This window comes from Rhopalosiphum padi, chromosome 3 (assembly GCF_020882245.1).
Source record: "Rhopalosiphum padi isolate XX-2018 chromosome 3, ASM2088224v1, whole genome shotgun sequence".
In the NCBI taxonomy this organism is placed as follows: domain Eukaryota; kingdom Metazoa; phylum Arthropoda; class Insecta; order Hemiptera; family Aphididae; genus Rhopalosiphum; species Rhopalosiphum padi.
Window position 1 is genome coordinate 13,156,156 of NC_083599.1, and position 25,239 is coordinate 13,181,394.

The window sequence follows — 25,239 nt, forward strand, 5'->3', positions numbered from 1 at the left end:
CCAAAAGGGGATATGACACCCTGATCCACCCGTACCACGCCACTGTTATAGGTACGTGTTGACTAAGGACTTCTCAAAGATTGTCATTGGTTGGGCCCTAATACTTTTTCATCAATTAATTCGATTAATATATTTCCTAAAGGCGATTTAGAAACCATTTGCGAGTTGGCAGGAGTACAACGGAAAGTATTTTGTTAGGTACTGAAGCAGTTTTCTAGTCAGTTTGAAAGTTTTCAACCAAGTATGGCTTCAGATAGTGTATTAAATGAATATAGTATCAATGTTAGCGAATATGAAGAAAAAATTGAATTAGTAGACTGTGATAAATGTAACATAATAACAAATGCATTGCCTGTGCCCATATTATAATTAAAAAACTTTCATTTCATTCAAATTTATTTCATAATTTCAAAAACAATCAGTGTAGGTATTATTTGAGATTTATCAAAATTTACCACCAGTTTTGGTAAATGACATCAATGGCCGGTGAAAGATGTACATTTGAGTTTAAAATGTCATTTTTTACATAATTTACCTATATAATCGAATCATTTTGGTAAATTATGTCATGCCATATACATATTTATATATAAATTTTAATTCGTTAAATTTCAATTTTCAATGTTTTAAACCATGTAAACATCAAAGTATTAATATTAATTATTATTGTTACAAAAATAGTTCATTAAATAAATTATGTTAATAATTAACTTTTTTCGAAAAACGTAGAATTTTCTATTAATAGGTCGGGTGAACTGATGTTAATTGTTTAATCAAAGACTAAAAATACATGAAGTTCATAATAATGCATTTATGATGAAAACATGATGACGGATTCGAAAACGATGAGTAACAACAATAATTATAAAATTAATGAATATAAATTATTACATTTTAATTATAATATTACTACACCATATAATTTTATATGGCGCACAGCACCCACCTACAATATAATAGAAATAGAAAATACTTAGAATATATTTACCGTAATTACTTTAGAGTTTGCGGGTCTTTCCACCAGTTTCAGTCACTTGTAAGTTCAGTTTTCATTATAGCAGTAGACAACAATGACGTTCACAGGTTTTCCATGAACCAGTGAAACTATAATTTTAGTGGCTCCGTCATCCCAAAATTAATTATAGATGCTTGACACCGTCAATCACGATGTTTCATCAAATTTTGATTGCTCGATATTAAAGCTAAACAATTTGATACAACGCCCCTTAGTCCTCCCCCTTATTCTCTTATACATCTTAATACGAAAGTAGGTACCTCAATAATAAAAATAAAATGTTGTGATGAGTTGTGCATAAATTGTCCACTTTGAGGGTGATTTCTGATAGAAAATTAAATCTAATCGGTACTTTGAAGGGTCAGAAGTAAACGATTTCCAGTACTTTTCAAAATACATGTAAAAACTATTAAAAAAAAGAGAGGAATACGTTAAGCCGCATTTGCCTAAAACAGAACACTTCAGGACGTAAATTCATAAAACTTTTAGACATAATATTTCCCTTCATAATAGCACGTTTGGGCCATATATTTTCTTGCATATATTATTACTTATTACTTATTAGTATATTATACTAAATCTGAGCCTATTAAACACCGCGAAGAAGTTGGCTCAACAGTCCTCCAAAAATATTTAAAGATTTATTTATATTTTTATTTAATTTTGTATATTACTAGTTTATTATTTATTATTAATATTAATGTATATTATGATATTTTCCATGGATTGATTAATTTTTTTTTATCTAATTTAATATATTTTTTTCAACTTAATAAATTTCCCAACAAACATTTGTTTTTTTTCAGTTTCTATTTTTAATTCATTAGTTATTTTTTTTTTAATGACTATCAATTACTAGTTACAATATTATCAATATCCAATGTTGTGCCCAAAGATGTTTTCATAAATGCACCAAACGGGCCAAACGTGTTAACAATTTTCAGGTAATCTTTTAAACTGCGCCCAAATGAGTTATGCTCACCAAAAAATGTGGGCATATGAGACGGTAGCGCTTTACTATATAATATAGGTGTCGAATGGACCACTGACCACATCACGGTGTTAAAAGTAAACAATACATTCAATCTAATCAATTACATAAGATTTCATACACTGTAATTTAAGTATAGTTTTATGTTTATAAGGTAGCATAAAATATGCGGAGATGACATTACAACCACGGGACACGGGTGTGGTAGATCCGCAGATCATAATATCATACGTATTAATTATAGTTATACTAGTATTATGAATTATGATTATAAGTATTTATAAGACAGTCGAAAAAAGCGATCCATGGCCTCTATACGTAGTGCATTTTAGTACATAATTATTCGAAAACTCGAAGTATTAAAATTAGTTCATTAATTTAACATCGTGTCTGGATTAGGTACTTCATTAATCTATTTCACTCAACACATGGTATATCGTTGTATACGATAAACGATTTTGAGCAGAGATAGTCTATACCTATCAGTATCACTAAGTATTATATTTCATGGTAGATTAGTCTTTGTATTAATTATTCAAATCTTATAGTTATAACAATTGATTATTTTAAGTTGATCACAAAAGTTTACAAATTTTTGTGATATTGAAGAATTTTTTGAAGATTTTAACTTCTGCAAATGTTTAATAGAAAAATTGTGTGCATGTGTGTCTTTAATGTTTTAAAATAACTACAATAATAATTTATAAAGAACTTAAGAGGATGTCAGCGTAATATTTGTTATCTCTTTCTAATCCACGAGCAAATTAGCAAATATTACGATCATAATAATGACTATAACCATATTAATTTCTCAAATTAGAGTGAAATAACCTATTATAAAATTCAGAGTTAAGAACATTACCTAAAGCATCTCATAAGCGTTTTATTTTTATTATATTTTAAATTTAAATTTTAAAGCGAGTTATGAGATTTTTAGGATATATAAACAATTTACAGTTTTAAAATACGCATAACTTGTTTTAAAATTAAAATATAATAAAACGCTCATGAGATGCCTAAGATAATGTTCTTAACTTTGAATTTTATAAGAGGTCATTTTACTCTAACTTGAGAAATTAATATGGTTATAGTTATTATTGTGAATGTAAAGTGTACCATGTTGCGTGTGGGTCAGAGAGTGAAAACAAATAGTGCGCTGACGGCTGACCATCCTCTTAATATTACATTTTTAAGCTTTTCACACAGCGGAAAATATTTTGTTAACGCCTAAAGAAATAAAAAATAAAATTTTCAGTTGTTTATAAATACCTCAAAAACTATAAAAATATTTGGAATATTTTATAAAACAATATTAGTAATATTATTATATGTATGAATTGATAGTATAAATATTTGTTGAAATTTTTAATTATCAACGTTTATTTGTTTTTAAATTACAACAAAATAACAAAAATCATAAAAGGAAAAATATAAAAATTTGAGCTTCGAACGCTCATAAACAATTTATATTACTTTCCAGCTAACTTTTTTTTATTATAGGAAATAAAACTTACGAGGAATCTTTTATTCAATTTTAAAAACTAAGAAATACATTTTTTTTACGAATTTTCAACAATAAAATAATTTTAAATTTTCACGGTTTTGAGAACATTTATCAAGTCTTAACATGAAATGCCTATAGATAAAACATACTTTGACAATGTAATATATATCCTAGACAGGGCAGTGCTTGACTCTGGAGCATATATTTGGGGACAGAACCCCCTTTCTTTTTAAAAATTGTTTTAGTATAACCCTTCTAATTTGGTACTCATTAAAGGTCTAATATGAACATCAATACAATTTGTAATTTTTTATTTAATGGCATCCTTAAGCATTGAATTTAGAGCATTTTGATCAATTTTTTAAGCATAAATGCATGTTTATTAGTTTTTTAATAATATAATCATACAGCCCTATTTATTACACACTGAATTATATGCTTTGGATAATTGTTAATTATTTATTGTTTTATGTTTATCATTAATCAATTAATAATTAAATATGATTTTAATTATAGTTAAAATACTTAAATTTTAATGATAAAAATAAAATTTTGCTTTTTAATATTAGGATAAAAACGTTTGCATCCAAATTCCAAAATGCTTTGCATGTTTGCTTATTTCTATTGTTATTACTTTTTAGATTAAAAACATGGTTAAGATCACGAATGGGTGAAAGTAGACTGACTGGCTTGGCATTATTGCACACACATAAAGATATTATTGTAAATATAGAAGACGTTATTAATAGATTTGCAAATGAAAAAAAAAGAAATGTTAAATTATTATTGTAATAAATATTTATGAATAATAAATTTTTATATAGGTAGTAGGTACTTATAATTATAAGTAAAGATAAACCTTCAGTGAGTATAAGCGTTGTACTTCTTTTTCATTAAATTTCTGAAATTACGGTTAAGTATTCATTGTGTTTTATATAATTATTTATCACTCATAAATATTCCTATTCGCCACCCCCTAAACCAAGCTTCAGATCCGCCCCTGCGTGGATTTAATAATATATAATTGAATTAAAATAACAGGTTCATTATTAGCTACTGTGATCTATACCAGGGGTCTTCAACCGATGGATCGCGACTCATTTTTGGGTCACGTAAGCTTCAAAATTGGGTCCCGATAAGTCTTGTTTATAAAATAAAAATTAAATTTATAAAATTATATAAGGTAAAAAAATATTTTTTTAATTATTAAGCTTAGAAAATGTATAAATAAAAATACAGTTTAAAAATGTTTGTATTGTATTCAGTTTTAATAGTACTACTGCAAAACATTAAGCAATTTTAGCTTTTTTACAAAGCTTACATGGGTCGCGAGTCCAAAAAGGTTGAAGACCACTGATCTATACAATGACGTGGTACACTGTAATGTGTCCACCTCCACCGTAGAAACAGATCTAATTGCTTAATTTTTTACTGAGTAATTAGGTAGGTACCTACTGTAAGTATCAAATGCTTAAAATTGTCCACTTCTTTTAATAATTTTTCTTGGAGAGAACTTTTATTCTTCGTACTATCTATAATCGTGGTCCATACAGTTAGTGGTAGTTCCATTTTTTCACTGATGTTTAGACATTACCTGTTATTAGAGATTACTGATTAGACTATATTGTCTATATTAGCCAATATAATTATTAATTATGCACGAATTACGAAATATAAATAAAATAATAATAATATATTCATATTATATTCGTATATTATCTTATCGTGGTGCTGATACCGGCGTAAGGCACAATACGCAACTGATAACTGATAAACCATATGATAACAGGATTGCACGTGTTAGATATTAGATGATTGTTTACTTACTGTAGCCCGTAGGTACTAGCCTCTAGGTACGCTTCGATGTGACGTTCAAACGAACGAACTTTTCCAAGTCCATTCCCCCCAAAATTCATATTCAAACTACAAAGTTTCGATGAGCTGGTCGATTCAATGGGAGAGACTTTGCAAGAACGACAAACGAACGAATTAGAAGCGTTAAAAGTAAGTTTTACTTTTGTGATGTTGTCATAATCTGCATTTAAAAACAATACACATTAATGAACAATGATCAATGTTTAAAATAATTTTCATCACCTCTAGTCGATCTTCAATGATCAATTAACGGACAACAATGAATGTATAGCTACTGATATTTGGAAACCATTAGATGTTACTATTACTGTTTTGCCTGAAGGATTCACAAACTTACAACAAAACAACATTCTAGTTGAACTGCATGTCAAGGCATTAGACAATTATCCTAATGAGTAAGTTGAGATATCTTATGCAAATTAAACCTTTCCACTTCCTGTAACATATTAATATTGTGCATTCAATTCAAGAAATTTATAAAACAAATATTTTTCATAATATTAAATGTTTAGTTAAATATGAAAGTATATATAAGCTTAAAAAATATATTAAAATTATTCACTAATAATACTTCTGTAAAACCAGTTATACGTGATTTGTGTATTTGGCAAACATTTGCCAATTGTTATGCTTTGCGGGTCATATTGGAGGTATTTAATTATAAAGCATTAGATAAAAGATCACTTTAGTTTTTTAATTATTTAGCGATAAGCAGCAGTACTATTAAATAATAATAACTGACTGTCAAAAGATGTTAGATTTTGTGGAGATTTAAATTTATAATTCAATTTATAACTATTTAACTAACGCATCATTGCTATTAAACATAATATCTTACGGTGGTAAATGAGTGTATGTGATGTTACTAATACATAAACAAAATTATATCATATTATTATCTATATTGTTATCTACAATCTTATGATATTATTTCTACTTTTTTAAAAAATTATATATGATTTATTTTATAAATATGGCCATGATTTAGATAAGTATAAGTTTATCTCAATGAGGCCTAGTAATCTCAAAATGATTTTAAATAAAAATAAATAAATAATAACTATCAATCCCATATATTCAACGATCATCTGCAATTACAAAGTACATGAATCACGTGTTTAATTAAAATGTAAACATTTTTACTTTTTGAAATCTGTATTTATGAACAGTATTGTTATAATTTTATTAGGATAGATTAATGTTAGTAGTATAACTAACATCTAATAATGCTAACAATACAAGCAGTTTTTGAATCAATATTTTAATTTTTACTATAAACTTTTATCTCTGAATTTCTTTACGAGCAAAGCAGAATGGCCAATTGGTAGAAACAGACCCACTGTGGTTTTAAAAAATATTTTAGAATAAATTTTGAAATGAAAAAGTTAATATTAGTACTAAATTAAATTTTATTCTTTATATGTTACACCTGAGAATTTATTTTTTAAAGGTGTCCTTGTACAAAAGTACAATCTATAAAAATAATTAAGAAGATTTTAAATATAAAACATATTTTATAATTAATATATTGATTTTTATTGTAGAATACCATTGATAGAACTTAAAAATGCTAAAGGTTTACCGGCGAACTATCTTATTTATTTAGAAAAACAATTAAATGAATTAGCTTCTAAAATAATTGGCGAAGTAATGATATTTGAACTCGTCCAACAAGTTCAGGTAACTGAAATAAGATAATTCATAAAATATCAGTGCTTGTACTAAATTATTTTAACTCACTAAAATATTAGTTAAAACATGTATTTGTTTATTTAGAATTTTCTCTCTCTTTACAATAAACCTCAATATGCTTCATTCTATGAAGAAATGATGTCAAGGAAACAACAAAAAGAGTTTGAAGAAAGAGAAACTAAAAAGCAAGAAGTTGAATTAACTGTAATTACATTTGTTATTTTTGGCTATAATTTTTATGATTTGTCATTTAACTATTAATTCAAAATTTAATAAATATTATTTTTAGAAACAATTGATTCACAATGAAATGTCAAAAAAGAGAGAAGCTCTCAAAGAAGAACTACGAATGCATAAAAATAAAACAAGACATAACACTATTGAAACTATAGATGACGAAGATGAAGAAGATGAGTTAAGTTTGAAGTAAGTAAAATAGGCACTAATGCTACTAAATGTACGTATATAATGAATATAATATTTTTTAAAACATTATTATTGATATTATTGATTTAATCAATATTATTATACATAATTTAAAGATAGAAATTATTGTAGTTGAATTATTTTTAATGTACATAAAAGAACAACTAACTTTTAAACAATGTTAAAAAAAAAAAAAATACTGATAGTTTCTGTTGTATATTATTGATAATAATAAAGTAACAAGCATATTATTGTATATTTTATGTATATTAAAATCTAAAGCATTGCATATTTTTTCAGAGAACTCTCATGTTCATTAAATACCAATTCACCATTGAAATTAAATATTCAGCAAAAAGTAATGTAACTTTTTAACAATATATTTATTTTATTTGTATTTTTTATAGTAATGAGTTTTAAATAAACCATGATAATTACAACAACATTTGTTTATTTTTTAGGATCAAATAGATGATAGCAATTGGAATGATAACCATATTTTTGAATATAATTTTACTTCATCCAGATCTCGGCTTGATAAGGAATTTGTTATTTTGGATTGGCTTGGTAAAGGAGCATTTGGAGATGTTCTTAAGGTTTGATAATGTTACTAATTAAATTCATAATTTTCACTTAATTAATCTTAGTTACATATTCTCATAATTTGTGTATGAAAAATTGTATAAAATATGAACAATTTAAACCTATTTAACCTAAATTATGTATTTAAAACTGAAATTTAATAAAAATTAAGTTTATACAACTATGATAAACAGTTCAAAACTTTTTAGTTAAATATATTTATTTGTTATATAATGTTAATTAATTAATTAATTATATAAATAGGTAAAAAATAAACTTGATGACTGTCTATATGCTATAAAATGTATTGAATTAAATGAGAAGAATAAAAACCTCAATAAAAAAATCACTAGAGAAGTTAAACTTTTATCACGTCTGAACCATGAAAACGTTGTCAGATATTTCAATTCTTGGATAGAAGCAGCTAAAGTCAGTCAAGAAGGTACACCTCAAAAAAATGTTAGTAAATAAGTATATCTTTATCTAATATATTACTAATATATTTTACATCTAAATTGTAAACTTTAACTTTAATTTATGTCATGTGAAAAAAAACATTAAAAATATTGTTTTTTTTTTACTGTCAAGTGATTTAAATTGTGATTTTTTTAATAATATTTAGCATTTATGGTACTGAAAATGATTATTATTTTGTTTAATATTTAAAAAAAAGAGAGAAAATGGGAATTAATTTTATTGTTAAATTTTAATTATTTTTAGTTTTATAAATTATTTTTAATGAGTTTATTTAATTAATTTTACAAAATGTTGTTTTTACTAGAAAAAAAATAAAACTGCTGAAATTTGGCCTTTAAAAGACATCAGCTGTGGTTGGAGATTATCAAATTTAATTGAAGAAAATAATAGCGAGAGTAGTTCAGATGAAGACGACGATTGGATAGCATTTATGTAAATAAAAATAAATGTCATTATTTTTAAAAATAAAACACATTTTTCTTAAGTTAATTTAAACTGTTTATTATTCATTATTTATAATTATATTATTGTTATTCAGTCCGTCTGATTCTGGAAAAGTTAATTTGAATTCCACTGAAAGTACAATTTATGATAGCTCAAGTCAAGGGATTAATAATGAAAATGAAGATTCAATAGATAAGGTTGATCAGTTTATGTATATTCAAATGGAGTTCTGTGAAAAAAGTACACTTCGGTATTTAATATAAATAATTACACTTATGTATTTAAAACCAATTTTTAAATTTAATGATTCTATGATGATTGTCTAATTATTTAAAAATTGTAATATTTTATTTTATTTAGTAATGCAGTTGACAATGGTCTATATAAAGAGCCTAAAAGAGTATGGCGTCTATTAAGAGAAATTGTTGAGGGACTTTCATACATTCATCAACAAGGAATAATTCATAGAGACTTAAAACCTGTTAATATATTCATTGACTCTGACGATCATGTTAAAATCGGAGATTTTGGTTTAGCTACAACTATAATTCAAAGGTATCATCATTATTATAAATCTAACAATAAAGTCTTAATAATAGTATTTAAATGGATTTAAAAGACATATACCTGAAGTGGATTCAACAAATATTCAAGATATCTTTGTTGATACATCTCAAACTGGCAATATTGGTACAGCTTTGTATGTTGCGCCTGAACTTAATATTTTAGGTCCTAAAGCTATATACAATGAAGTAAGTTACTAATATTAAATTTATTCTCATAAATAATATGGTTATAGATGAAGGTTTTTATGTAACTTTTTTTTTTACAAATATTTTGCTTGATAAATTATTATTGTTTTAAATTGTCTTTAAAGTTACATTTTATTGTATGATTTTACTTCCAATAAAACTTATTTAGTAATTATCTTATAATTATTTATTAATTTTTATATTTTATTAAAATTACTATTCAAAATTATTATTTATGATTCATAATTTAATAATATAATTTTAAACATAAAATTTAATATATTTCTTATTTATTTTTCAGAAAGTTGATATTTATAGTCTGGGCATAATTTTTTTTGAAATGTGTCACAAACAATTTTCAACAGACATGGAAAGGATAAAAGTATTGACTGATTTGAGAATGAATGAATGTATTTTACCTACAGAATTTTTAAAAATTGGAGATCCTGCTCAAAAACATATTATTAAGTATAATAAATTGTTATAATCTATAGATAGTAATCAATGTATATCATATTGTAAAGGACATATATTCATTTTTTATAATTAAAATGGATAGGTGGTTATTAAATCATGATCCGTGCAAACGACCAAATTCAACAGACATATTACAAAGCCAATATATACCACCTCCTAAATTGAAAGATACAGAATTACATGAAATGGTCAGAAATACTCTTTCCAACTCAAAAAGTAAAAACTATAAACACCTTATTGCTTCGTGTTTTAACCAAGTAAATATACAATTTTTATTATTATTTTCAGTAATAATTTACTATAATTTGTAACAATAACTCAAATTAAAAAAAAAAAAAATGTTTTATTGATGTATGTAAAGAATATAAATTAAAATTGACAACAATTGAGAATGTTTCATTATTGAAGTGATATTTAGAAACATTAATAGGTATCACAATATTTTAAGTTTATGGTAAATTTTTATTAACAAAAAATATTGTACAGATTATGAATAAAAGAAATCTATTTGTTTTAATTATTTTTTTTTTAATAATGCTGAAGTCTATAAATATAAAATCTTTGTTTTTAATATTGAATTCTGTATTATTTTGCAGAAAGTGACTACTGTAGAGGATATAACATTTACTATGACAGCTGGAAAAAATGTACTTCATCATGGCCGATTAGATAAAATTATTGACATAGTAAAAGAAATATTTCAGCTTCATGGAGGTGTTTGGTTGTGCACTCCATTGTTAATGCCAGCATTGAATTCCATGATCAATGAAAATACTGTAACTATGATGGCAAGGTGGGGTGGATTAACATGTATACCTCACAGTCTTAGAATCCCCTTTGCTAGATTCTTAGCACACAATCCTACAATTTCTAATTTGAAACGATACTCAATTGACAGAGTTTACCGTCAAAGAAGGGTTTATGGAGTTCATCCTCGTGAACTCTATGAGGCGGCCTTTGATATTATAAGTACATCACAAGGTTTGTTACCAAAAAATAATTTTATAAACAGTTTAATTGTTTGTTAATTTGTTCAAGGTGATCTAATAGCTGAAGCAGAATTATTATCAATTGCAGCAGAAATATTTAGTAAACTAAAAGATTTTAATCCTAATAACTGTGTAATTCGTCTAAATCATATGTCATTGGTTCAAGGAATATTGATGTATTCTGGAATAGAAAGGGCTCGGCATTTAGAAATTTGTAGTTATTTTTCAAGATTCAAAGTAAACATTGTTTATATTATATTTTTATTGAAATGTGATAATGGTTTTATTCATATAATAATGTACAGCAAAATAGTTTGGCCCCAGAACAAATTGAAGAGTTAGAACTTTTGGGATTTGCTAATCATCAAATTAATATAGCAATGAACTTTTTTTCAATGGAACACACGCTGACTGACATGATTGAAGTATGTCGTAAGATAACAGTACGCAAATCAAAATGTGGAATTTTTTCGCGAGAAGCACTGCATCATTTGGAAACTGTCATTAAACATATTGAATCATTAAATATCAAAGTAAATAAATAAATAAAATAACTACTTATGTATATTTAATTAAGTTAATTAATTGAAGCCGTATTTTAGTTTTCAGTTGTTATTGTCCCTGGATTGATGAACATTATGCAATTTTATTCAGGATTAATATTTGAAATTGTCTATTATAATAAAAGTAAGAAGAATATTACAGAATATGATGTACTAGCAGCTGGCGGTTGCTATGATAAGCTAATATCTTCATTTAGGTAATTTTTACTTAGTATTTTTAAATAATTATTATTAATTTTTATATAAATTTAGGAGGAATTTAGATATGTCAAATGATATAAAGCAAACAGCAATAGGTATTAGTTTTTCATTGGATAAACTGGCTGCATTGTTTCAAACAGAATCATCAGGAATAGATGTAATATTATGTTCATCAAATAGCAGTAAAACTATGACTGAAGAAAAATTAAATATTGCCAAGGACTTATGGTCAATAGGAATTAAAACACTTGTTTTTGATGTAGTACAGGTATACCTAACATAATTAAAAATTGTATTTAATGAACTAGGCTTTCATAATTTTTCTATACATATAGATATGATCAGAGCTCTTATTCAGGCATGTTTAAAACATAAAGAGAAGTATTTATTTCAATTAATGATTTAATCAAATGATTCTAAAAATCATAAATATAGATTTATAAAACATTGAAAATCTATTATTTTTTATAAATCTGAGACTTGAGCAAATCATTGTATTTGTTTTCCATTTAGCGCTAAAGAAGAATTATTCTAAAGTATTTTTTAACCTTGTCAATGAATACATTCTCAATGCTTGCTTTTATATTTCTTGGTGATTTTAATCTATCTTCTGAAAATTTTAATTTTTACATGTTTAATTAATTACTTCTATTCGGATTTTTCAGAAACTATTATTTATATTATTATATTTATATTTATAAATAATATATTTATTAACTATTATATATAGAACCATATTATTTTATTTTGAAGTATTAGTTCTATTATTTTGATCAATTCTAAAATTACTTCAAATATATTATTTAGAAAAACAAAATTGTTCTATTTATATAATATCTCTTACAATTTTATTAAATATTTACTTACTAAATATTCTTATGAACGTAGAAGACTTTTTTTGATAAACTTATTTATTTAAACCTGCCTCTTGGGCAGTTGTATATAAATTATGTTAAACTATTATTGTTATTATTACTAGTTATTTTTTATAAAATTATACGTTATATTATTTCCCACTTAAAATTAGTAGATAAATGTAATTGCTGTAAAACAGGTGTTATATAACAAATTTTCTTCTGTGGTACATTTATGTTAAATTGTTATAGTTGTTTTTTTAACTTATTCTGTGTAAAAGTATAACATAATACACATATAATATAATTTATCATTATTATTATAATCTTATAAATATATTATATTATTATTATTATGTTTTGATCATATACCATTGAATAAATAAAATTAAAATAAAAAGTGTCAGATAATATAGTTGACTCTCTAACGTAAATGTTGAACGATAAGATTTTTTTATTTTTATTAAATATGTAAATTTACCTTAAATTAACTATTGTGTTTTATTAAAATATAACATATTAAATAAAATACTTTATTAATAATTTTTGCAGACTTTGGAACAAATTCAAGATTATTGCTCTGATTTGTATGTGAAAAATATTGTCATGTTAAAAGAGTCCAAGTCAGTAATATTAAGACGGTTAATGGAAGATAAGTTAGTAAAATAAACTAAAGTTTTAACATTTATACTGTATTATATATTATAGATTTCAGGATAAAACAATGACTGTAACTGAATTTATAGAATCTATGCGGCGTAAAAATAGACAAAATAGTTTAACTACAACCATACCTCAGACTAATATTGTCAAAAATGAATCACGATCTATTAATGAAAACCAATTTATAAATATAATTTTTTTGACTGAAGAAAAATTGGTCACATCTGTCAAACGTCGTTATGAGAGTCAGGTACCTATTATTATTAACATTGATTATAAATAATATTACCAATATCAGGTATCTAATTTCTAATGTGTTTCTATATATCTACTAGAAAATTATTTATATCATTTAATTTATATAGATTTCAAATGCTGTTTCAAAAATTTTACAAAAGTTGTCTCCAAAAATGCGTGTTGAAATACTCGTACTTAATGTTGATGCAGAGCTAGTAAAAGCATTAGGCTCTTTGATGGACTTGGAAACTTTAGAAAGTGATATTTCTGTTTTAATTAAAAGGTACAAAATTATTTTTTTAAATATGTTTAAATTTCTCATGCAATTATTATGAATTGTTGTTTTTCAGATTTTCACATCATAAAAAAGATTTGAATAAAGTATTTAATTATATAGTTAATACAAAACATAAAAGTACTGATACTGTTTTTATATTTTATACATTAAGAGGAAACATATTTAAGTTACTGATCTGTTAATTATTTACTAAAACAAATCTACGAATTATTTGTTTAATAAGTTTTGTATAAAATAAAAACCTGTATATACATGTTGAAAACAATTTTTACTTTTTAAATTAATAATAGTTGGAAACCGTTTTTAAATATTATATTTCTTATTTTGTTTCATATTATCATTTATCTCTAATAGATATCAATCTAAGATCTTGTGGCTGATTGTAAGGTTTTTTCCTAGAACAATTATAATACTATTCAGGGAAAATCTTTGCCAACTTTTTAAAATTTTAGATGATCAGGAAGTGTCTTACCAACAATGTGTGATTGTGCCACTCGACTCCGCTTATATATATTTTAAATACATTTAAGTTATAATTTATAACTTACTGGTAAATAAAAACTGTAATATACCGAAATTTTTAGAAAAATTCCAAACAAGGTTAAAGAATGTATACCAATCATAAAAAATGCATAATAACTTGCAAAAATAATAACGATAAGAATTGTAATGGAATAGATTTAATGACTTTAAATTATGTAAAAAAGAAAAAATTAGTACTTTCCAAAATACAAGAAGTATTTGCCGTTAAAAGAAACACCATCAAGATTAAATATGTATAAATTATTAGTTTATTAAATTACTTCATAATGTAATTAAATATATATTCCTGATAATCAACTAGTATGAGCAGTCCATGTTTCTTATCATTTTTACTGTGACTAAATAATTAGTAAATCAACATTATTTTTCTTGTCTATACATATTTTATTTTTATTAATTTACTATCATAATTCAAATAATTTTTTCATAGACCATAAAAATATTATTATACAATAAGACCTGTCAATGGTCCATCATACCAAAATATTATTTATTAATATAAAAGACAAAGTTGAAATTATTGAATATATTGAATGTTGTATATATTGGTCAAGGGACAAGCATATTTTCACAACATGATTATAAATTGTATCTTCACTATAATTAAAATAAGTACAAATACATAAATATGTATAAAGACAATAAAGTGGGTAGGTTATATGTATTATTAATAAGAAATTATAAGTACATATATGTCCCTATATTTACAAGAAAATCATATTTTAATTATTAGAAAGTTAGAATTAAGTTACAGAATCCTGATTCCTATACCTATTCTGCCGTGCTAAGCGAAAAAGCAAACTCCATCTAAGCAAAATGTTGGGAAATTGACTAAACAGATTTAGACACATTACTGATCCGTGCACCAAGTATAATTAATATACAATCCTAAAATAAACGTTTATATACTAATTGTATAGGTATCATAGAATTGATTTTATGAGTTTTTAAATAGTTTAGTTTATTTCTTGACCATCAAAATGGACTTCTTATTTGATAAGTACTATCAGAAACAAATTTACAGTATATCCATTTCTAGGGAGATACTGTTTTTTTCTTTAAAATTAATTATTATATTATTATTATAACTTTATAAGGAAAATTAAAGGAAAAATCTAAAAAGTAATTATTAACACACAGTAAATAGTAATAACCAATAACTTATTAATACATTTGGTATAATATACATATTATTATGTAAATAAATAAGTTGCAAACACTTTTGAGCAAGTAAGTACTTTTTACTTTAAACTAACAATTTATAAAATATTTTTTAAAATAATTAAAAATAATTTAATCAGACTGATATTTTTAAAATAATATTTATCATTATATTACATTTTTAATTTTCGTTGTCATTGTATAAATCTGCTGCTTCCATATCACAAAGAAAATCTAGCCAGAATTGTTCAAAGTCCATAAAATCATATACTTTACCGGTTTTTTTCAATGATAACTCAATTTTATGATGAAAACTGTCGGCAGACATGAATGAGTGTCCAGGCTCAAAGTAGAACAAATTAATTTCAGTTGTTTCGATTTCATTTGAATTAATAACATAAATTAAGAATGTCAGTTATTATAGTGAGGTTTTTCAAAGAGATGAAAGATTTAAAGTTGAAACAATACAACAAAAACAATGGTACATACTTACTTATTTTTATAATTCAAATGTATACATTGATTATATATTTTTAATACTTTTAGAAGTTTGTAAAAGTAAAGATAAATAACCTGAGTACTTTTAATCACAAACTTATTAATTCATTTATCTTCAAACAAACAAGAAAAAAATTAAGTTTTCTGTTCAAGTCTAACTTTATACAAATTGAAATTTTGTAGTTGATATAGGTAGGCACAATTAAGACCAATTTCTTTTTCTTTTGGATGGTGGTGGATTTAGGTCTATAGTCCTCATATTCAAAGCCTCAAAGGCGCAACTAGAGCTCTATTTCTGGTAGGTTAAATTGACATCAGTAACCCGTGGAGGCTTTGCCCCTATACCACTAGTATTGATAATATATAAAACTGGGTGGGCCAACCAAACCCACCCAAGTCCCCCCACCCCACTAGTTGTGCCTATGCTCATATTATTTGTTTATTAATCTATGTGGACATTTTCTCTTCAAATTTAGCATGCGCACCTTTATTTTTCCTTAAAAATGTTTTAAAGGTTGGTTTTCATTTGAACATTTTGAACAAGTTATAATATTGCCGGAGGACATTCCTTAAATATATTTTCTTGACGTTTCTAGTATCTACAACAAATCTAACCATATTTGTCAAATTTGAGAAACGATCCTGTAGATAGTACAGTATACTCGTTCTATGTCAATTGTATACCTTATCGAAGAAAACATTTTTCGTGATTTATTATTCAATATAATATATTTGAATGCTATAGCATCCGCTTGCGCCAATGGTACCAAGTTGTTACTTATTATTCCATTTCTTAAAAGCTTCATACAATCCAGTTCACGAATTAATTCGTGATCCAGCTTAATTCAATGCAAATTTCGATGTTTGTTAAGTAATAAAGTTGCAAATCTTTAAAATTTTAAAAGTGTGATGATTGCTATATACTTAGGTATGTACTTATACCATGTTACACATGTTCATCTAGATTTAGTATATTCAATTATTTATAATATAAGTCAATTTGTATGAATTTAAGTCTTAAGTTACATTTTTCGAGTTAAACATTCAAACTGTTCAAGTAATACAAAAAATATTTAATAGTTTAATGATCTCAATTCATATAAGGCATAAAAGCTACTTATACTTAGTTAGTACTTATACAGTTATACTCATATAGTTATACATAGGGAGGTACATACATTATGCACGTTGTCATCTCGACTTAGATACTATAAGTGCTATTTTTGTTTTATAAGTAATATATGAATGACATATTAATATAAATACAAATAATATACTCTATCATGTTTCAATAATTTTAAATTTTTATCATGTACTATCTATATTTTTAAATATGACTCATAAAAATTTACTATAAAAATACAATAATACAAATAACAAAAATGCGTGACATTTAACACAATTTTTTTGAAACAAATATCTTATATCTGTCGCATCCACTTAGTGTAATCGTATTTTTCGTGAAATGGATATCCATTTCATGAACTACAATCATATCGTGTAAGTCAAATTTCAATTCACAAAATGGACATATATTTTATCCATTTCATGAAATGGAAACTCTTATTTTACACTTTGTGTAGGTAATATTTTAAATTAATTACATCAATAACTTTGATAGCTTTGGTAACTTTTCGTGTTATGAAAAAATACAATCAGTATTAAGTTTAATTTTTAATCTATTACATTTATTTATGATTATTATAATTATTTATAATAATAAATTATGTAAATATAAATAATTATAATAATCACTATAATAATATTATTTATACAAATAATAAATTATTACTTATTTTTACAAATATTAGAGTTATAGCAACGACTATTACACTTTACAAAAGCTTTAAAACAAGCGCATCGTTTTGATTCACATTGGCGTTTACAAATACAATTTAAAAAACCTTGTCCCCCAGAAATATGAAATATTTTAAAAATTACTTACGTTTTTATTTTGGCTGCTAAAATGTTTTCAATTATTAATTGAACCTCATTTTTAGAAGGTGGCTTTTTCCCAGATTTGTCTACGTAATAAGCATTTAATTTTTCAGAAAATTCAGAAAATGAACCAAATTCCATTTTATATAAAATAATTATTTTGTAATAAACGGTAATATACGGCTCGCATCAAGTCAAAAACGTACTGACATCATATAAAAATGATATAATATAAAACTTTTCCAAAATGCCTTAGTCGTATTACACTCATACAATTGATACGAATGATACGATTATTTATCGATAACATATTAGTAGTACAGTAAGTTCTGCAATACCTATTTAGTATCTTAATGGCTACAATTTAAAGATACTAGATTCGTGCGTTATCGTATCAATGTTATTATTTCGATCTCACAAAAAGTTACCTATTGATGTAATTAATTTAAAATATTACACAAAGTGTAAAATAAGAGTTTCGATTTCATGAAATGGATAAATGAACTAAAATTTGACGTATACGATATGATCGTAATTCATGAAATGGATAGCCATTTCATAAAAAATACGATTACACTAAGTGGATGCGACATATCCATTCACATTTTTTTGGACGTGGAGAATTTAACATGGAAATATTTAGTATATCTACGTTTTTGCTTGTTTGCAACCTAATTACAGACGTATATATTTTTACATTGAACTATATATTGTAATTTATATTAAAAACAAATATAATTTAGTAGCTACCTACTGTGATTTGAATTATAAGACTAATAGTATACTATGAATGTCAAATGATTAAATTATGGGTGATTCATGGAGGTGTTGACCTAACTTAATGCAGAAGTAATAAGGTGTAAAACAAAGAAAATGCATGAAAAAGAAGAGTTAATTATAGTCGTTCTCTGAATTAGAGAAGAGATTACAAAGCTCGAGCTAAAAACCAACAATTAAAACGGTGGATTGAATAAATGTTTACCGAATATATAATTGCATATTTTAATATTATAAATTATGATAATAGTAATATAATGTAATTAACTTTTAAGTTAGTAATGTAATGTAATTGACTTTTGACTTCTTAGTTCTTACCGTAGAATGGTGTGAATATGTTTGTGGTATGTAATAAACAGTACCCAGCTTAAAATTTATCTACATATTTTGGGAAATTTCATTGAATAAGAATTTAACATTCCATAGAAAAAAAAATATACAGTTGTATCCCTAAGATTCTTTATTTTATGAAAGAAAAATTACGAGGAATCTTGTAATAAATTGTAAAGGTTTTTAATCGCAAATAAAAATTAATCACACAAAAAATTCAAAAAACAAAATATTTATAAATAATACAAAATAACCTGCTAGATCTAATTTACAGAAACCATCAAAGTTGATAATCAAAGTATTTTTTTTTCTATTATAAATCGTCTAAACATACATGCACACATTAAACAAATCCAAAATCGGCAAAATCAATACATGATATTGTTCCGGTCAAGATCTAAAAGTTCTGGGAAAATAAGAATAACAGTTTTTAATAAAATCTTCCACCAAAAATATGGTTTTATATTCTGAACGAAGTGAGGAATATATTGATTTTACAATGATGTATGTGTTTTTTTTATTTTTGTGTCATCACGATTTGGAGTAGAAATAATGGTTTGATTTTTGACTTCAGCCCCTCTTTGAAAAAGAAAATTCATATAGTTGGTACTTTTGCGGGGTCAAAAGTAAAAAACATCTAGTAATTTTCCAAAGCGTTAGGAAAAACCCTAAAAAAGTGACGGAAAAACGGGAATTTTTACGCACACACGTAATCAGTTTTCGACAAAATCGATTTTTTTATTTTGCTGTTACTCAAAAACGAATCATTATAAATACTTGAAATTTTCACCAAATGTTTATATTATGGTTATCTATTTGCGATTAAATTTTCAAAATATTTTGACCTTTTTTAAGCTACTTAGCTACTTATAGACAATTGAAATTTTCGACTTTTCTAAGTTTTTTTCTTGAAATGCCGATAAAAAAAATTTGGCTTTCCAAAAAATCTTTAAAATTTAATACAAGGTTTATTATAAGTTGTACTTGTCGTAGTAAAAAATATAAAAATCGTTAGTTACAATTTTTGTTTATAAGAATTTAAAGTTCAAATGTTTACGAAATGTATCAAAATTGTAAAAATTTACAAGGAATTTTGAGGTTGAAAATTCATAAAATTTTCGTGATTTATACTTAAGGTTCAAAAATCCAATACTAGTTTATCCATAAGTTTTCCTTCAAGTAACCGTAAAAAAAATTCCATTGTCTATATAGAAAAATTTTATGAGCGTATGAAATTAATTTTTTTACGAAATCGCGTAAAATAACGATATATTACAATTTAAATCATAGACTGACAAATCATCTCCGTTTAGAATCGTTTTTCGTATACAATGATACCTGTCATTGCATTCAAATTTAACGCATCCATTATAGTGACCTACTCTCCATCTCTACTATACAGCAGAGCGATACCCACTTGCATACCTTTTATTAATTTTAATTTGAAAAAGAAATAAATATAACGTACCTTGGTAGGTACTTAGATAATAGACATTTTTTCCAAATATTTATTTTAGCATTCTCTAGTTTTGATATAAATTTAAAAATATTTTAACACTTTTGAGCAATTTCTATAGACTATATAGACACAATTAGAATTTTTAATCAATTAGAAAAAAAATTATATTTTAGGTTTCTCATAATTTATTTTTACAATTAAAATTTAAAAAAATCTGTGATTGAATTTTTATTTGTTTAAACTGTTTTAAGCGTTTGAATTAAAAAGTTGATAAAATTGTATAGTTACTTAATAATACTAACAATAATTATTAATTATTTTGTTTAAATTTAAAAAATTTTGCAGAAACCAAACTTTTCGTCAATACACTGATATTATTTACTACCTACCAAAATGTCTAAAATATTTATTCTAATTAGGCTATTATTAATTATACAAATTTTCACACATAAACTTTGATAAAATAACAAAATATGCAAAACTATGATTCAATTTCAAAATTCCACAAAATAAATTTATATTTTATCTAGAATAATCAATGTAAAAGATAAAATATAAAATGGGCTGATTTTAATAAAAATTAGTTTTACATAGGTACCTTATAATAATTAACAGAAAGATAAATTACCTAATATATAATATAATAAATTATAAAATATGTATACCTTCAATGACATATCATTTCTACCCAGAATCGTTTTTTATATGCAATGATATGATTTATCATTACATTTAAATTGTGTTTGAGTAAGTACCTATCAACCGTTTGAAAAATTTGATAATTTTACCTTGAGTCAGACATTCAAATTTCTATTTCTGAATTAATGATATAGTATGCAACATTGATTTCAAACCATAAATTTCTTATATTAACATATAATACTTAAAATTTATGAAATCTTTAATACCGCATCATGTGAAAAATGTATTAGGTAATAATATTATGGTTCAATAAAAAATAATGGACCAATCACGAACAACTAAATCACTTTTAAAAGACTATTATAACTTATCGTTTTATTAAATGTTTAGTGATTTTTCAAGCATATTACCTATATTTATTTAATTTTACAAATGATTTAAAATATTTTAATCATAAGCCACATTATACAGCATATATTTATATCATAACTCATAAGACTGAAAACACAATGACCGGAGTAAAGAGTGATTTATTTTACTAATGTGACCTAATATTTTTTTTTAATTTAACGTAATTTTTTAAAGCCATCTCAATGGGTAATATTATTAGTCATTCGTGAAGGAGAATGGTTATTTATTTTGAAGAAGTTCTTGCCGATGTAGTGTCTCGAAAATTATGACAAAGTGATATGTTTTTATAAATTACAAATTTACAATTACATTTTATGGCATGGACACATGGTAAAAATAAATAATAATATTTATTAAGGTTTATTGTACATATTATACATACCTGTAATTTTGTTATTATGAAAGGGCTTTGTGGGAAACTTTGCAATATATTTTTATATTCACCTCCATCAACTCCGTTAGAAATTCTTAGACCACTACTGGATTGAATAAAAGTAATATTATAAAATATTGTATTCCTTTGGGAGATTTATTTAAATGGTTGATGGTATTCACTATTCACTATTTACAATGTATACATCTAACATGGATATTGGATATATTATACAATTATATTAAATAATGTATGTACATTGTACATAAATATTAATTTATACTTATTCTATATTTTTCATGGGTTTTTTTATTTTCTATTATACTACCTGTATAGACATATTTTTTTGCTGAATACTTGTTGTATACGTTTGTATAATTATAAAAATACATTTTTAACTATAATATGTTAGCCAAGTTTTTGATGTGATATTGAAGAAATAGAATTTCTAGGTTATTGAGTATATTTAAGTTTCTTAAAAACCAAGGAGCATTTATTGTTATCGTTCTTGATGTTTTGTTTTTTATAGTTGTTACTGCATAGATAGGTATATGCATATTCCGCTTAATGGTTTATAAACTATAGGTACACTATAGTGTAGGTATACTGTAATATTTATTAACAATTGATAATTTCAATAGAATTACTTTGTATAATTTATATATTAAATTTAATTAAGTCATATTGTATAGAGCGTAGAGGTCATAATCATAAACTTAACTTGGTTAAGCACCGGTTCAATTTTCCGCGTTTTATATTAATTTTCAGTAAATGTATATAGACTTTAATTTATTTAAATTGAACTTTTTTTTTATGTAACTTAATATAAATTATTTTAATTTTATACCGCTATTTTTTTAATTTTAATTTTTTTGATATATATCTGCACCAAATAAATTAAACCAATTTAATTCGGAGATTGTGGGTTGTATAGTAACATATGTGACTAATAAATTATAACCGTATATTGGTACACCTAAAAATTCACCTATGTAGCAATGTATATACACAAAATAATAATTGGTATATATGAGACAAGGTATATGATATATTTTAATGATATTAAATTGGTGACATAATTTTGTTTGGTGACAGTTTTCCAACTTATAAATATCCATTTTTAACAAATTATTTGTTGACCGTTGACGTGGCGTTGACATTTATGCGTTTTTAAAATGTTTTGATCTTTGATTTATACCTATCTATTTTGTAAACATTTTTCGAAATAAAATTGGAGTTATTCCTTTTAATATTGTTAATGGTTGGACATTTTACAATTTTCAAATTAGATTTGAGATATAGAAATATTTATAGATTGTTATAGACTCTATAGTATACTATGTTCTCTTCAATGTGTGTTTGATTTATAGTGAATGTGGATAATGTGGATTTGCTGAATTCGATATTTCAATGTATTTGGGGCAGTTGATTATAACCATATATATTCTATTGTTACTTGTTAGTAGTACATTGTATTGGTACCTATATCACAGATGCACAGCATCATAGACAATGATTCTTTTTGTTGAGATAGGTGTGAGTTACGTGAGTGTGACCTATTCTTGTTCGAGTGATGATTATTATTCCTTTCTTCATTGAATTTCAGGGGTGTAGGTATTTAAATTTCTTTTATATTATATATTTTTATAGTTTTTTTTATTTATTAGAAAGAAGTTAATTAAACCAATAATTCTATTTTCTTGTATACTTTTTATTGAATAATACCGAGTGTCTCAGACATAGTTGTGCTCAATAATAATGATGTTGTTATCCGAGTTTGAATATGAGATGAAATTTAATGTTTTGTAAGTTTCTGCTATTATATAATAGGTATAAATAATATATAAGCTATTAATTATTATAATATGGTATTTATAATTTAGGACGATAACCTAAAAATATGATAATATTTTTAGTCTAGTCTATGATTACTGAAAAATCCATACCATTTATTTTTGAGGTATTAGTTTATAATTGGATATATTTCGAGTATTATTGATTGGTAAATATTATTTACATACACTTCAGTATGTTTACTCTTTTACCCTAGCACTGCACACTAGTAATCAAATATCAATATTCAACTAATCATGTATTACAAACATAATACAAAACACTAAATACTATATAACCATTTCGTCGAAGAAAAATGTATTCATAATATATTCCAAAATAGGTATCTGATATTATTGACTATAGATTAGGCAATTAGAGTATGTTTATTCTATAATCAATATTCAATACTAATATCAATGTTATATAATATAATATTTAATTATTTTGATAATGTTTAACACGATTTTTCAAATTTGTATTTCTCAATTTAATGAAATTTAATTTTTTAATTTATAATTTCTTCACTTCGTATTATAAACAATATAAACTAGTATTTAATGTTTATAAAATATAAAACATTACTATATCAAAGTTTTAGTTATCTAATTTTTTTTCACCTTGTTTATTTGGCAAGTAAGTTAGTTTTTAATTATAATCTATGTACCATGATAAGTCTTTGACTTTAGAATTATAGATAATTATTTTTATTTCAATTAGGTACATAACAATATTATAAACCTGTAGACACTGATAAACTGATCTGAAATACCGATATTAAAAATAAATAAAGCACCTCGTATACTCAATGCTCATAAATCATTAATTTTGCTATGCAATTAATACAAAAACACGAGTTTAATAGAGTCCGAAAATGAGTTTTTTATAAATTAACAAAAACTTTTAGATTATTCAAATAAAATATTATGTGTTCTATGAATATTTAGAAATTTAAATTTTACTTTAAACTTTATATCTTGACATCTTATTTCAATGTTATATAAAAATAAATGAAATATATACCTTATAATTAATTTGGGTATAACTAATGATAAATCGAATAATTAACTGAACTATTTAATTCCATACAACCATTATGTCTTATAAGCAATGGCGAGTATCAGAGTAGGCTATCTTTAAATAATTTACTTGAGACCAAAATGGATGGATGGGTAGGTTAGTAATCGAGCAATGGATTTAGTACGATAAAGAGTTGTTTGTTACTGTAGATTAA

At 24.5% G+C, this 25,239-nt stretch overlaps 1 protein-coding gene across 1 annotated transcript; it reads left to right on the top strand.

Annotated features, from left to right (window-relative positions):
- Positions 1 to 5,296: 5,296 nt before the first annotated feature.
- Positions 5,297 to 14,348, top strand: LOC132926946 (eIF-2-alpha kinase GCN2). The gene is made up of 23 exons (XM_060991371.1): positions 5,297 to 5,514; positions 5,614 to 5,780; positions 6,930 to 7,065; positions 7,162 to 7,281; positions 7,367 to 7,503; positions 7,804 to 7,861; positions 7,965 to 8,099; positions 8,350 to 8,544; positions 8,867 to 8,994; positions 9,101 to 9,256; positions 9,367 to 9,561; positions 9,626 to 9,758; positions 10,060 to 10,226; positions 10,318 to 10,492; positions 10,832 to 11,216; positions 11,274 to 11,461; positions 11,530 to 11,757; positions 11,827 to 11,984; positions 12,040 to 12,256; positions 13,395 to 13,498; positions 13,551 to 13,755; positions 13,871 to 14,025; positions 14,093 to 14,348. The coding sequence occupies exons 1-23, from the start codon at positions 5,464 to 5,466 to the stop codon at positions 14,220 to 14,222; spliced, it is 3,723 nt and encodes a 1,240-aa protein (XP_060847354.1). The 5' UTR covers positions 5,297 to 5,463; the 3' UTR covers positions 14,223 to 14,348.
- The last annotated feature ends 10,891 nt before the right edge of the window (positions 14,349 to 25,239 follow it).